This window comes from Hippopotamus amphibius, chromosome 13, assembly GCF_030028045.1.
Source record: "Hippopotamus amphibius kiboko isolate mHipAmp2 chromosome 13, mHipAmp2.hap2, whole genome shotgun sequence".
Classification (NCBI taxonomy): domain Eukaryota; kingdom Metazoa; phylum Chordata; class Mammalia; order Artiodactyla; family Hippopotamidae; genus Hippopotamus; species Hippopotamus amphibius.
This window is the reverse complement of record NC_080198.1, coordinates 67,343,819-67,360,759: the sequence shown is the minus strand read 5'-3', so window position 1 is coordinate 67,360,759 and position 16,941 is coordinate 67,343,819. Positions and strand designations below refer to the sequence as shown.

At 37.1% G+C, this 16,941-nt stretch overlaps 1 protein-coding gene across 1 annotated transcript in view; it reads right to left on the bottom strand.

Moving 5' to 3' along the window:
• Positions 1–316: 316 nt before the first annotated feature.
• TNIP3 (TNFAIP3 interacting protein 3) overlaps positions 317–16,941 on the bottom strand; it is an 86,119-nt gene continuing 69,494 nt past the window's right edge. The window contains exons 10-13 of the mRNA XM_057706379.1: positions 13,730–13,780; positions 12,728–12,826; positions 9,686–9,746; positions 317–405 (exon numbers count right to left, since the gene is read on the bottom strand). Coding sequence (XP_057562362.1) covers positions 374–405; positions 9,686–9,746; positions 12,728–12,826; positions 13,730–13,780 — 243 coding nt within the window. The 3' untranslated portion in view covers positions 317–373. The remainder of the gene's footprint in view (positions 406–9,685; positions 9,747–12,727; positions 12,827–13,729; positions 13,781–16,941) is intronic.

Genomic DNA, 16,941 nt, shown 5'->3' with positions numbered 1-16,941 from the left:
ACATATTTAAATCAACATACAGTATCATTGCACTGCAAATGGAGCTGCTGAAATTACGAAATTGTCCCTGTAAATCCAACAGCAATATGCTGAAGAGAGTTTCAAGGCATGGAGCATTAATCCTTCAATCAAATCTCATGCCGAGGAAGCTGGAAGTTGTGATAGGCTGTAGAATTTTGGCCTCTCGGAGTTGATCAGGATATCAGCTGTTGCAGCCTTGTCCTCCATCCGTGCCAAAGGGAAACATTCCCCAACACACGTGGTGGAGGTGGTGATGTGCAGCCGTGGTAGACACAAGCCACAGCAGAAAGGGGAACAAGGGCCCTCGGCCAGGCTCTCACTCAGCCTGTGTGCTCCTCCGCCACGTGTGCTTCTACTGATTGGCTTTCTTTTCTGAGGAGAAACCTATGAGAAACAGCAGGAAAATGTTTCAGATTGAAAATTAAAAATTCATTCTCTTCTTCTGGCGTAGGGCTAATACAAACTTCGACGCTGGCAAGAAAAGAAATATTTTACTCACGAGCCTCCACAAGTTTGCACTGAAAACTCAAGAGGTGGCCAATGGGAGGTTATTATTTTCAGGACTGACAAATGCTTCTTACTATTTCGTGAAACCACTGTGGCCTAGTTCTAATCAGGCCTGATGAAGATACACTACTTTTCATTCTTGCTGGCATTTTGGTGGCTCTGGCATTTGCTTTTGAAAGTGAGTCATATATGTTACTATTCGGTTCATTACTCACCCCACAGAGATAACTGCCAAAGAAACTACTTTAAAAATATGATACTGGGTGCATTATTGCCAAAGCCATAGAAAAGGTCACAGTTCTTACGATGTGAGAGTGTATTATGAAAACCTATATGAACAATTTAAAATATTTTAATAAGGCCAGGATAAAAATGCCATAAATGAGTGCCATAGGGAAAACACAATCAAAGAAGTCTAATCACGGCAATAGAAAAAAAATAACATATAGGCCAAGAAATAAGGTGTTTTCCTGATTCATGATAACGATTTAGTATATGCTAAATGTTTTATACTTGCTGCCCTGCATTCAGTATTTCAAAGACATGCTAAACTAACATTTTAGTAACAGTAAGATAAAAAGTTACTTTCTCAGGCTGAAAAAATATTCTTCTGAGGACGGTGGCCATTACATAAAAACGTATCTACTGGAAACCATAAAACTCCTAGAAGAAAACATAGGCAGAACTTCTTTGACATAAACTGTAGCAATATTTTTTTGTATCTGTCTCCTAAGGCAAAGGAACAAAAGCAAAAATAAACAAATGGGACTTAATAACACTAAAGAGCATTTGCACAGCAAAGGAAACCATCAACAAAATGAAAAAGCAAGCTACCGAATGGGAAAAAATACTTGCAAATGATATGACCAATAAGGGGTTAATATCTAACATATATAAATAGCTCATACAACTCAACATCAAGACAAACAAATGAACAACACAATTAAAAATGAGCACAAGACCCAAATAGACATTTTTCCAAAGAAGACAGACAGTTGACCAACAGGCACATGAAAAGATGTTCAACATCATTAATCATCAAAGAAATGAAAATTAAAACCATAATAAGATGTTAGCTCACACCTGCCACAATAGCTATCATCAAAAGGACCAGAAATAACAAATGTTGGCAAGAATGGGGAGAAATGGTAACCTTTGGACACTGTTGGTGGAAACGTAAATTGGTGTTGCACTGTGGAAAAAAGTACAGAGGTTCCTCAAGAAAACTAAAAATATAACTGCCATATGATCCAGCAATTCCACTCCTGGGTATATATCTGAAGAAAACAAAAGCACTAATTCAAGAAGATGTATGTACCCCAATGTTCACAGCAGCATTATTTACAATAGCCAAGATATGGAAGCAACCTATCAACAGATGAATGGATAAAGCAGATGTGGAAAGCAGATGTGGTACATTTATACACACACACAAATATGTGTGTGTGTGTGTATATATATATACAGGAATATTACTTAGCCATTAAAAAAGAATTTGCAACTACTAAGATGGACTTGGAGAGTATTATATGAAATGTCAGACAGAGAAAGAGAAATACTATATGATGTCACTTGTATGTGGAATCTAAAAAAATACAACAAACTAATGAATATAATAAAACATAAACAGACTCACAGATATAGAGAACAAATCAGCGGTTACCAGTGGGGAGAGGGACTGGAGAGGGACAAGAAAGGGTTAGGGGATTAAGAGGTACAAACTACCATGCATAAAATAAATAAGCTACAAGGATTTATTGCACAGCACAGGAAATGTAGCCAATATTCTATAATGAATGAATACTTCATAATGAACTATGAATGGAGTATAACCTTCAAAAATTGTGAATCACTATGTTATACACCTGAAACTTATATAATATTGTAAATCAACTATACCACAATAAAAAGAGAAAAAATATTTAATGCCTTTTTGGAAAGTTATATTAAACATAAGTATCTTACTTTCTCAGAAATGTTAGCTACAGTTTCTACAGGAACTTAGCCACATAACATTCATAACATATTTGTGGTGTACACTTTTGAAATTACATGCAATTTATGGCACTGAATTATAATTGATATGTAATTTACAATATATACCTGGATTTTTGGTGTATTTTAAAGACAAAACAGACATGATTATGCACTGAATTGAGAAAATACAAAAATATAGGTAAAACGTGTTTATATGGGAATATGATAACTTTATAATAGTTTTTTAAAATCTGGAAGCATTCCTTATTTTGATTAAAAAGCTCTTGCACTTCCAAAAAGAAAAAAAATCTGATATGGTAAGAACACATATTTGGACCCAGAAGCATAATCTACTGGTCTAGCCAATCCTGAAATTTAGAATTAGTCCATTAACGATACCTACCTCTAGGTATCTTAAAATATTAAGAAAAAGTAATCCCTATGTAGTTTTTACAGCACTCTTGTGAAATAGGTATAGAGGCAAGGGCTACTATCCCACGTTCTAGATGGAGAGCAACTATGGCCCACGAGACAATCCATGGAAGAATGGCAATCTGAACAAAGGTAAAGACAGGCCTCCAGTTCCTTGAATGGTAGGCAGAGTGTCTCCACATGGTGGAGGTGCTTAGAGACCTCTGTCGTGAGGACTTGGCTCTGTGGTTATGAGGGCAGGACAAGAGAAATGCCACAAGGGAATGTGGGTCCTCATGGTACTAGGAAGAGTTGGCTTTGCTTATTGGTTAGTGAAGAATTCCACACTAATTGTGTGAGTAACCATCTATTAATGATGTTGGTTACATTCTAGGTTTCCATGTTCACAGGAGCACAGGTTAAGTAGCCTGATGCCAAAGTGATCTGAATAGAACCCAGAGATCTTGGTAGCAGAAGCCATGTTTTGATTCTACATCAAGTGTTAGCTGAATCTGAAGTTCAGTTGGTGTTAGGAGTGGAGGCGGTATCCGTGTCGCAGAGGTGTTTTAACAGAAAGGATTGAGAGGACTCTGCTTCTCTACACGCTCGCCAACCTCTTAGAATGTGAACTCTTAGGCATGAACAATGAGGAAACCTAGATAAGCAGACTTTCTTCCCAGTTGGGAAGCAATAAAACAAAATACCAATATATACCTTGCTTTCCTTCCCTATGGATTTTTACCTTCCATTTAAGAGAATTACTACAATTTTATTTACCTGGTGGAACTGTGACTAGTCTAGACTTACTGTGTGTGCATATTTAATATTTTCTTAGCAAAATCACTTAGTTTACTGATAAGCTGACCTTTAGAGCATTAAAAGTGAGGTGGCTTTTCTCCTGTAATTCTTTTCTAACAATATGCCTCTAAGTTTCAATTAATTTCCTCTATTAACTAAGAAAGTAATGTATTTTATAAAGCAAAAATACTATTAATATTTTATCCATCCATATTTAAGATTATACAGAGTATGGTCTTTAAGTTTCTTCTGTTTCTTACATTTCTTAAGTACTTTTTACTGTTTACACTGGTTCCTTTATCTCTTCATAACATTAGGAACTGAAAAAAATCCAACTAATCCAAGCCATTTACCAATGTAAAATCATCTGTAATATTTAAATATAAAGACAGTTACATGAGACACACACTGAGAAATAAAGATTCTGGCTTTCAGGACAGGACCATTAGAATTTATTTAAATAGAGTAAATGAGAAGTAGGACACTATTACATTTTACAGTGTGGTCCACATTGTTTAGTGGTTACAATGTGGGCTTTGGCGCCAGACTGTGTGGGCTTGTTTGCGTCCTAGCCGATAACCAGCCATGTGGTGTTGGACAAGTTACATGATCTCTCTGCTCTTCAGTTTCCACATTTACGAACAGGGATAACAGCAATCTTCATTTCACATGGTTGCTATAAGGTTTTGACAAGATTATAAATGTAAAGCACCTAAAATAGTTACTGGCATATAGTTAGTGTTATGGGGTGAACTGTGTCCCCCCAAAAGATGTGTTTAAGTCCTTGCCCCTGGTACCTGTGAAAGTGTCCTTATTTGGGAAAAGGGGCTTTGCAGACATAATCAGGTTAATAGAGGTTATGCTGCATTCGCCTAATCCAATATGACTGGTGTCCTTATAAGAGGAGAAAAATTTAGACACAGAGGGAAGATAACCGTGTGAAGATAGAGGCGGAGATTGGTGTTATGCTGCCACAGCCAAGGGACATCTGGGGCTACTAGAAGCTGAAAGAGGCAGGGAAGGACTCTCCCCTACAGGCTCTGAAGGGAGCGCGACCTTGCCAACACCTTGATTTCAGACTTCTAGCCTCCAGAGCTGTGAGAGCATAAATTTTTGCTGTTTTAAGTCACCTAGTTTGTGGTACTTCGTTATGGTAGCCCTAGGAAATGAATTCAGGCAGAATTCAGTTAATCAGTTATTATTAGACATTGGTAAAGGCCAATTATAATGGTTGGGCTTTGATCTTCTACATTGTAAAGAAATAATGATGTCTGCTCACAACACAATCTCGCATGCCTACATTTCATGCCTTTCCAAATATGTAAGAATTGGGCTCCAGCTCATTAGACATAGCTCCATGCTACACCATGTGAAAATTTTGGAAGGTACAGAAGTGACTGGCATACAATACAATCAGAAAACATAGCCTTTTGACATTTCACAAAGGAGGAAACAAACAACATGTTTTCAAGGTTATACTAACTCTACTCTGCCATAATTGTTCTGGAAACATGGAAGTCATTTTGCATTCCATTCTGATAACAGATAAAATGAGATTAAAATGTTCTTTGCAAAATCACATGTTTAAACAGAAACTGTAACCCATTAATATCTGTGGACTTCAATGTAAAAAAATGCCATTATTTAATGCTATGCAGAGAGAAAGCCAAGAAAGTCTCAAAGCCTTGAAAACCTTTATTCAAATCTTTAGTTTCTGAAAGAAGATTTGATTTTCAGTGTGTCCCCAAAGCATTCTAAAATAATCACAGCCTGAGAGCGAGGCTAGAAATCAGTTGACCTGAAGACAGTTCCATGTGGTACTCAGTACCCACTGACCTTAATCCTCAGCCAGGGAGCCCTTCAGTGGGTCCCCACTCTTCAGAGGACCCTGCTCTGACCTTCCTCCAGCCACACTCCCCCTCATCACGTGAGCCTCCCTTCCTTTAGAACAAGCTCCTGGCCCACAAGCAGGCCCCCAGATTCTCTGCTAGGTGACCCTGGGTCTGCTTTCAGGCCCCATGTGGTCCTCTTCCCCAGGCCTGAAGCCAAGGGGTGCTGTTTGCAGGGTGGTGAGGGGTATATGAAAAGTTGAGTTGCGCCTGCTGGACTGTCCTCAAATTCACACTCAAGACCCCTCCCAGTGGGAAGGTGGGAGGGGGAGGGGGTGGGCCACGGCTCAGGTCTTCCTGTGCCACTGCGTTCTGGCACAGAACTGGCTGGAATCTGACGCTGGCCTTCCAGGTGTATTTATCAATAGGAGGACAGACTAAACTTTAATAGCTTCTAAGCCTGATCCATAACGTTTAAATATTTACACATAAAGTATACAGCACTCCTTGTGTTCTTGTCCCAGACCCTGGGAATGTCAGAGGAGGAGCTGGTGGTAGCACAGAAATTTAGTCACCCATTTTGCACCCACTGTACCTTTTAAAAACCACGAGGTACCGCTCTATGTATAGACATCAGAGCCATTATTTCAGGTTAAATTACAATAAAAGGAATGAATACAAAGGAAAATACTAAGATAAAAATATCCTATGTATATTGGGGTCAGAAAAATAAATTTGTCAGGAGTCACAGGAAATTAATAAAAACTGAGACCTACAACAATCCATAAAGCACAATTTGTGAATTGATATCGGTTTAAATATCCACATTTTAAAAAGGATCCTTTTTTATTTAAATATAAATTAAACATTTTATGTATTTATTGTATGAATAAAACATAGTGGTTTTCAGAAATAGTTTGTTTATAGATTATCAAAAACAGAGTCTAATTTTTCCACTAATTTTTCTTTCCATTGCTTGAATTTTGGTATTTCTAGACCCTAATGCAGGTTATATTGACTAGCAGTATATTCTTGAATAGTGGAGAATAAATACATTAGTCATATAATGAGACAAGAAAAATATCTTTATAATAAAAGATTTTTAAACCCATATTTTTAAACAATCAATACCACAAAATTATTCTTAAGAATTCTGAGCAACTGCGTTGGATTTGCAAAGCAAAAGGAGCATTCCAATTAAATGAAACAGAAAATAATAAGAATCACTAGAGAAATTAAATAATGGCATACACGATGTTCGTGACAGGGGTGATTTCAGAACTTCTGCCAAGTCTCATGACCTGACCTGACCTCTGAAACAGCACCAGCTTTGGAAGCTAGAAGAGGAGCAACAGGAATTCCAAGCAGGTAGATTTTTCAGTAAGGAGTTTCTTTCTATGGTGGTCCCCTAGTCATGATCAGCCCTCTTCCCTGCTCTAGGAAAGCCACAGTCAGCTGCAAAGCTGTATGGTACAGAGGACAGGTTTCAAATGGTAATATATTGCTTCAGTTTCCACCAGGACTGTCCAAGCAAGATTTAGCTCATAACACATTTCTTATGCGCTTATTCTTACATAGTACTGTGTCTTTTACCTGTGATATTCTAAGTGTCAAATAAGAAGCACAGAAAATATATGCTATGAGTTCTTAGAAAGAAGAGATTATCGAGGGTTGGATACTAGCCCTATAATTATCCACGTTAACACCCCCATTATCATTTTTATATCTATCATTTTAGAAAATTTTAATATAGTGAGAGAGGTAGGTTTTCAAGGGCACTATAGGATATGATTCAAAGCATAGGTTTTGAAGTCTTATACACTTGGAATCTAATCCCAGGGCTAAATCTTCCTAACTCTGTGATTTAGGCATACTACTTAAATTCTCCAAGCCTCAGTTTCTTCATCTGTAAAATGGTGTAATAATAAGACAATTTAGAGCATCACTGTGAAGATTAAAACACTGTTTTAAAAATACTTAGGTTGCCTAAATGTCCATCAACAGATGAATGGATAAAGAAGATGTGGTACATATATACAATGGAATATTACTCAGCTGTAAAAAGGAATGAAATTGGGACATTTATAGCGACATGGATGGACCTGGAGATTGTCATACAGAGGGAAGTGAGTCAGAAAGAGAAAAACAAATATCATATATTACTACATATATGTGGACTATAGAAAAATAGTACAAAGCAACTGGTTTGCAAGGCAGAAATAGAGACACAGATGTAGAGAACAAACATGGATACCAAGCGGGGAAAGCACGGGGGCGGGGGTTGGGGGGGAGATGAATTGGGAGATTGGGATTGCCATATATACATTACTAATAAGAAAAAAAAAATCAAATTGTACACTTTAAATATATGCTGTTTATTGTATGTCAATTGTATCTCAGTAAAAGTTCTTTAAAAAAAAGAAAAAAATACTTAGGTTGCTACATAATAGAGGTTTATTTTTTATTGTAATTTTACCTCTGTAGACCCTGTAACACATGTTTATACATCACAAAGCTCTTATATTCTTCCCAAGTAGACAAAAATCAGTAGGTCTCACACTCTGACTATAAAATTATATTTTTGGATATTATTTAGTTTCTGAAGGCCATCACAATTCATTTCTATTTTATATAATCATTAATTTCTATTACTTTGGTTCAGGATGAATACAATAGTGATATATAAATGGCTTTACGATATTATTGAATTCTCTACTGCATAGCTGTATTTTCTAGTGATTAAACTCCAACTCAGGAGAAAATACCTTTAATATTCATTCCAGACCAATATAATATAAAACGGGAAATTATAATTGGGTGGCAACTCAGCTATTATAAAATAATGGATTTCAAAAACACAGACATTATGCAGAAATCATTATGGTTAATAGTACGTCTTTCTATTAAAAGCTCTCCATTATGACTGGAACCCAAGAACTTCATTAAAACCAATGGTTATATTAGTAGCAGAAAGAAAAGAAAAAAGAAAGTCCTACAGTTTTCTGATAAATACCTAGACATATTATTATAGAGTTCCCACTTTTTATCTTTCTTCTCCATATTGGTACTGTGAGCTATGGTCTTTGCCACTCCCAGTGCTGCTATGTACAACTGTCCAGGTTGTGTACTGCACAGCTGTAGGAGGCTCCGTTTACGTAGACTACCATGAAAAGCCTTTGGACTTGTAAAGTTCTCAACCTGAAAAACTGCATATGGCATCCTTGGCTCCCTACTTCCACTCCATAATGGACTCCTTGTATTAGAAACTAGAATTCTGTGACCTCAGAGCTGAACTAAATGAGATAACATTTCAAGTGTGGCCTGAAATTGGAATATGGCTCATCTTCAGCTTTTCTAGATAAGATTCCAATCTCCGGAAATCAACAACTCAGAGTCACAGGTGTGTGTCATATGGGATTTTTAAACATGCAGCAGACATTGCTGACATTTGATTATATGTGATGAAAACAGAAGTGGGATTATGATTATAGCCCAGCTTACTCAGCCCACTCCTGGGTGGCCTCATGAGACCAGAGAAACAAGCAGTAGAAAGTATAGAAGATTCTGGAAAGAAAGAAAAGAATGGTAAACCAAAGAAAACTAAGATAAAAGAGTACTCTTAGTTGTACTTGGTAGGTGACTTTTTAGTTTTTCTCTGCATACTTAGAAGTGGGTGTTGTGGGCAACTCTGGCCTAAGCTTGGAGTCTGACATTTAGTCATTAGGGAACACAGCTCTGAGCCTTTGGTTTCCTCTGTCTGCCAGTGACATTTAAAACATCTGTCTAGCAAACTCAACCAGGAATAGTGGATGTGCATCTGTCTTTGTAGTAGAATCACAGAACTTTGTTGTTGTTACAATGCAGCTCTGCTGGAAGTTCTCATTTCTAACCCCAGATGGAATGCTGACTCTGAGATGGAATAGGAGCAGAAGCCAGAACTGAGATCCATGCATTTCTGCACTCGAACATTTTCTAAATGAGTTCAACTTAACCCCAGGTGCATCACATTAGAGTTGCGTATGCAACACAACTTTATAATGGGTCCTCCCCGAGTACGACTGAATGTATGTCAAGTAAACATCCCCAAAAGATCCCATTAAAATATAAACATGAAAGAATGCTCAATACATCTGTGGTCTTACCATTCGCCTTGTGCTGCACATCTGGCGGAAACGGGTCAGGAGCATACCACTGATGGTCTGCCTGTGTGGAACAATAAAGCATTACTATAGCAATATGGGCTTTAAACCAAACACAGTGGCACGTTAAAAATATAACTACTCTATGTGACTTTTGTTATGCAGGCAACACAAAAGGAGTTTCGATCCAAACCTGTGGCCAGTCTTGCTCACGTCTCTTTTCACCCTTGTTACTATTACCATCTCTCTATCCCCCTCCTAAAGCCCCTCTGTGTTCCGCCAGAATTTCTACCACTTTGAGATTGTGGCTTAAAAAAAAAAAAAAAAGATGTATTTTGGATATGTGCAGAAGTATAAACACTTTTGTAAAACTTACTATAGCCCATAAATAAAACAAAAGAAATTATCATCAACAAATACTCTTTTTAAAACCCTCACACAGGAGGCAACAGGAAGACCAAGACAAAAATGTACAAGTTTAATGTTTTCTGGTGGTTCAAGGAAGAAATCTAAGCCATTACATGAGGACATGGCTTGTAGAGGCTCAGGATGATAAAGGAGGGAAAATCTTTCCCTTTGCATTGTTCCTCTGCAAAAACTATTCTAAATTGCTTAGATAGTTTAGACTAGAGAGGCTGTGAGAAGAGAGGGCAGACCTGGATTTTTCTCTTGGGATTTTCTCCTAGATTTACACCAATTAAGAACAGCCAGATATTGAACATCCGGAAAACTGTTAAAAGAATTGCATTGTAATAAATCATAAGCTATAAACCTGAATTTCAAAATACAGTTCCAAGGCCAGAATCTTTGTATTTAACCACCTGGTACAAAGCAATCTCAGCTTTACCTGCCCAGGAGGCTGGTCTGTCTTCCTGCCCCAGATGCTTGTTCCTGCCTCCTCTACCTCTCTCCAAGACACAGAGAATACAGACCTTTTGTTTTATTATTCAATTACCACCTGAAAATAACTCAGGAAAATTTTCTTTAACAGCGAGCCAATAGAGGGCATTTTACAGGGCTGCCAGACCACTGAAAGTAGCCTAAAAATTCAATTACCTGACAAGACGCTAAGCAATGCTGCATTTGGTACAGTCTGACCCCACTTTACCCTCACTCAGACACCTAGGCTCTTGGCTCCTTTTGGTCCACAAAAAGTTAAAAGAGGAAATGAGATCACCTCTGTTTTTCATCTCCTCGTTTATTTTTAGATGTCTCAAATAACACATAGGATAAGTGACGTGAGCCTCAGTTTTATATTCCACAACAGTTGCCAAAAGAAGGTGAATATATCATAATTTTACAAACATGATCGCATGCGCTTTAATTTAGGCTTACACATAAGCATGAAACATGAAATATTCTTTTAAAATGAACTCTGGGAGTTTCTACAACTTCAATCCTTATATTTTGTTTAAGTGAATACTGCTTGAAAACGTAGTCTATACATGGCTTGGAATCTTGTTTCAAATACAGACATTTATTTGGTGATAATTTTACGTGATCTGGACTGCCTTATCTCTTGTAATTGATGAGCTTTTTCAATTTAATTATTCTTTTTTTCATTTTATTTATTTATTTATTTATTTTTTGAGGTACACAAAGTTCAATCATCTGCATTTATACACATATCCCTGTATTCCCTCCCTCCCTCGATGAGCTTTTAAAGTAGGTGAATTTCTGACTGCTTTCCATAAAAGAAGATTTGAGGAATCATTTTCACTTCTAGGGAAACTTGAATGACTTATTGGTTTTATAGTTAACCTTCTACAAGAGTATTTTCCTCAATTCCCTAACTTGTAGACAACAAAACTCCTTAGTAAATTTCTAGCTCTTTGTTACCCACAATATTAATTTCCTTCTACATTCTGGAAAAAATCCAGAATTATAGCTGTGGTTGGAAATTCCCAGAAATGTTTCTAGTGAAAAGTAAAAAGTAAGCAAACGGGTAAAGAAAAAATAAATGGAAGATGGAGAACAGACAGAAGTAGCAACCAACAGCAACACAAAAAGAACCAAACTCTTAGCTGAACGCTGGTCACGCCAGGATCCAATAAGAGATGCTTATTAAATTCTGACATCCTTCCGCCACCCAAAGAGTCATTATCTCCTCCCTTGGGAAACGGGCTTTTGAGTCACACTCAAATACAAAAATGTGAGAAGTGTCAGGCAACTAAGAGAACCATGCACTCCTTAAGTGTTCTGCTAGGAAAAATCCCATTTAAAATCTCAGATTCTTTGCATAATTAGAAACACAGTTAATAACAACTAAGGGGAAGGAAGTTGTCTTGAGCCAATCCAAAAATGCAGAAAAATGCATGATTTATTTCCTGTATAAAGATTCTGTCTATGCAGGCAAAATAGAGAGTAGAGACAAACTTCCAGACCATGGGGGAGGGTGGGTGGAATACTGCTATTGAGAACGAAAGGGAGGGTGCTTTGGGTCTGACTTATTCAGGTTGACTGTCCAAATCAATCCTACTCACAAATAATTGCTCCACTGTTCACTTCATTTTGCTTGGGTAGACACAGCCACAGAGAGCAACTTAAGTGGGTCACTTTTTCTTGGATCCTTTAAGAAGATCCTTTCAATTGGAAAATGTCAAAAACTATTTTGCACAGATGTAGCAATATTCATAGTAGTTGAATATAAGTTTACAACTGAAAAAGGCATCTCCCAGACTGTTTTGCTATATTCACTTTGCTTTTCTTTATGCACAGAAATATCTTTTTGGTAGAGTCAGGTATGTCATTAAAAATGATCCATATAAAATGTTATATGTGTGTTTGTGGAATTTTAGCTCAATTTGATACCTTTTGGTTAATGTATTCATATCTATATGTCCTGTGGACACAGTGTCCCAAAGGTAATTATAGTGTACACCAACCACTATAACTCTGCAAACTAGAGGCTGAGATAGAGGCTCTTTATGTAGACAGTATTATGTGCCCAAATTCCAGAGACAGACATCATTTCTTCCAAAAGAGAGTATTAGCACTTATTAGAGATATAAGCACTTATTAGTTGGAATGAGAGCTCTTACTTACTGGGTGCATCTGTAGATCCTGCACAGCCCCAGGGCCTGTCGGTAGGCATGGATCCCGCAGGTGGAAATTCCAGCCACAGTTACAGGTTGGGAAAAACATCTGAGGAGAGCAATGCTATTGGTTCACTGGAAGCGGGTGACACTGGGGATCACACTGACACTTGCTTTATACAACCACAAAGTTTGGTTGAAATCTTAAGGTTTAGCCTAAATCTGGCATAATATAAGTTCAAGATAGGTGGCCTGTCAATGCAGACTCTGGACTGATACAGATGAAGCTCACAGGCCAAATTTTACTTAAGGTGAAACTGTAGTTATTTTTCCATGTTGAAGAAATTAAAAATCACTTGAAAATTGTATATAGAGTTAACTCTGTGTTTCTGAGTTACCTTCACAGAGGGTCTTTGCTTAAGAAGAACCAGACTTTCAGCCATAAAATAAATTTTCTTAAACTGTAGCCAGAGACTCTGATGACATAACAAAAGTCTAGAGAGGAAATTAGGAACTAAGAGAAATAATATTCACTCCTTAAGGCTACCAGAGAACCAATGGAATAGAATGCTCTGATGTCCAAGAAGATACTCTACTTTCTCAAAAGAATGCACAAGTCTTTGATGCAGTTTTCCATTGTTGTGTAAGCAACTGCAAGAAATACCAAGGAAATATATTTCCCAGGTGTTTGTGAGTTTATGAGGAAATCTCCATTTGCATGAACACACACTAAGGCTTGTGCTACTATAAAAACATGCTCTGTAAAGCATGTGCTTTTCATGACTGTTAGCGTTGAGAGGCCTCAGTGGTACCTAAGCATTATCTCTTCACTGACATTTTAGTAGGCAATGAAAAGCATGAGTTGTCCTAGGCCATCTGTAGCAGAGCTTGAATATGCTTTTAATTAGGACCATGAGGAACTGCCGTACTTGGGAATAAGTGTGTGAGTAACACTTAAAGTTGGCATTTCAAACACAAGACGACTGGTGAATTTAAGTAAGGATCAACATACCTGTTTTAATTGCCTTTCTAGTTTTTCTTTCTCCATCTGACAAGCTTTTATCTGTGGACAAAACAAAGGTATTTGTGTATCAGAAAGAGCTCAAATGTCCTAAAGCTACTCTTAGCCCAGCTGGCACTGATTTGCTCAGAAATCGGTGGGGGTGGGGGGAGGGTGGGGGCGTGGGGGTGGGGGTGGGGGCGTGGGGGTGGGGGTGGGGGGGTGAAGCACTTATAACAGTAATGCCAGTGAAAATAGTTGAGTTTTGGATTTTTCAGACATGCATTTGTTCTATCTTGAAATTCCCCCACATGAAGTTTGGAAAGTTGGATAGTTTAAAATTGTTATTCCAATTTGTGTGGGCCACTATAATTCTCAGTTTTAGGCTGATATATTTATCTCTAGATATAAATATAGATATAGGCATAGATATGGCTATAGAAACAGCTTCTACTGCTTATTGAACGTAATTGGAATTGGTCAATCGTACAGTCAAAGGCTTCCACAATAAACTTTAGAAGTTGCATATACACTTAATACATGCCAGACACTGATCTAAAGTGCTTTACACTTAATAACTCATGTTCAATCCTTCCAATACCCCTATGTGATACTTAACATTATTATACCTGTTTTACAGATAAGGTCACTGAGGCCCGAGATGCTGAGTAACTTGTTCAAAGTCACACTGCTATACTTCACGCTTCTCACTATTTAAGGTCCAACATCATCCAGAGTCACCTACTCTGGGTTCCCCAACTTCTGACACATCTAGGGAAAGCTGGTTTTTCTTGGACTCTTTAGTAAGGCTATTGTCATCCTTACATCCTTCTAAAGCAAGGTCAAATGTCCCCTACTGTATGATATCTTTCCAATTCTCACCTATCAGCATTATTCTCTCCTTCCTTGGTCCTTCCACATAGGCAGCATTTTACATTCACTATATGACTTTTTAGAGTCTGGTGTGTACTATGTACAGTCAATTCTCATGATTCACAGTAAGAATTATATTCTATAAAGTCACTGTGAACACTGAAGTAGCAAACACTGAACCACTGCTCCCAGGGTAATGCAGGCTTAGCTTCCTGCCAGTCTCTGGTCATGCCATTTTTGTTAATCAATCAATACATAATCTTGTTTTATGTGTGTTTTTGTTAAAGATACCTCATTTAATAAATATTATAGATCCATTAACATTGAACTCATGGCCAATAGCACTATATTCACCCCTGAACGAAGCTTCTCTGACACGTCTTTTCTCCTTTAGGTACCTGATAGCCTTCCCTCGCTTAGGAACACTGGGCAGCACTTCAGCACTATGCTTGGGGTCCATTTAAAAAAAATGAAATCACCAACAAAAAAGCACAAATATGTGAAAAATGTGGCGCTAAATAGACCACGAAAATGACACTTTTTACAGTATGAGAGTTGAAAGAAGAAGACAGCATCACCTGTTGTACCTCCATAGGAACAAGTGTGTCAGGAGGCTCAAGTGTTTTGCTGCTCTGTACAAGTTCACAAATGACCTTAAAGGTGGCATAAGGATTGATTTGGGGGTGACAAATACATTTTAGTGAGTAGGCGAATTCACAAAAGTGGAATCTGTAAATGGTGAGGGCAGACTATACATGTCCCCTCATTATATTGTGAATCTTTTAATAGCATGGATCATTTTTTAGTTTCCTCACAACACATAGCAGAATGCCTTGCAGAAAGACAGCATCAAAATTAGATTACGAGGCACTGAATGTCGCAGGCTAATTATACAACTAAATGAAACTATTAAGAATTCTCCCTTCCAATAGACTATTTATGAAATACCTGTGAGCCACAGCTTGAGCTACGTGTTTTCACATAGATTTTTTTTCACTTAACCCTGAGAACAACTTTGTGAAGTCATGAGGTAGGGATCATTATCTATATTTTACAGGTGAGTGTGCTAAGAGAGGTTAAGCAACCTATTTTTAGAGACAGAGGTTTTAGAGTTGTAAGAGATATTTTAGAGATCATCTAGTCCAAATTTGTCATTTTACAGATGAAGAAAAGAGAGCACACAAAAGTTGAATATTTGCTCAAGGTTCTCACTGACTGTCAAATTTTATCCTTAAATTTCTCCTAAATATTTTTCACTTCACTACACTGTTTAACCTAGTCTTTGCTTTAATACATCCTTAGTGATAAGAGGAATAAACTCTGGTATGTAAGCAACTAGTGCCAGATTGATTTGACCTAAAAATTCCTTTGGTCAAGTGGTTCATTTGGATCACAGGTAATATGCTACTCAAAGAAGGTAATGCCTATTCTACTATATCATGGCATTTAATCTACTGTTAATACATTTAACATAGATTGTTAAACCATGTGTTAAATCTTATGAACTCTATCATCCTTTTACCTGAGTAAATGAGACTTTTGAAGAATAAATGCTTGGACTATCACTATAAAAATTTTTTTGATAGTTTTAACATATCACTAAGATCCTCCCTTAGTTCATAAGCACAGTTATACCATACTGTAATTAGACAATACATTTATTTTGTTGATATCAATAAAAAATTACAGATGACACAGGAATGAAAATTATTGTGGACTACAGTCTATAATGTAAGTAGATGGTTGTGTGTTTCTGGCTGTACTACAGCTTGCTTCTACAATGGCAAGAACATTGCCAATCTAGACAAGTATTTATCATCAATCTGAATTTAATGTAGAAGAACGAATAAAATTAAAATACGGCAGCAAGTGAAATGATTTGTGCCGCGACAACTTCAAAGAAATTAAGGCAAAGTTGCATGTAAGACATAAAATTGAGAGAGTGATTTTCTCACCAAGAACAATCAGAACATGTTCTCACCCACTGTTGTAAAAGTAGATTGCGTGAATTATTTTCAGAAAAGCATTTTATTATGTTTTTACCATTATTTTATTCCTTCCAATTTGTTACAAAGGAAATGATTCTGCCAAATAATTTTCCATGTAAAACTAGGAATTTAAAGTTTTAAAAAAGATGTCAAATAAACTAAATTTAATTCATGATCTACTTTGTATTAGGAAGAAGAGGATGACAAAGAGCTTAAAATTTCTTCTAAAACTAAGAATCTTGAAACTACAGAGCTGTCACAGCATGTTCCACAACAATTTCCTATTTATTAAAAAAGTTGCATAATTTTGCAAATTAAAAATTTGGTGGTTCATTTTCTTTTCTTAAGCCAAAATTGTGTTAG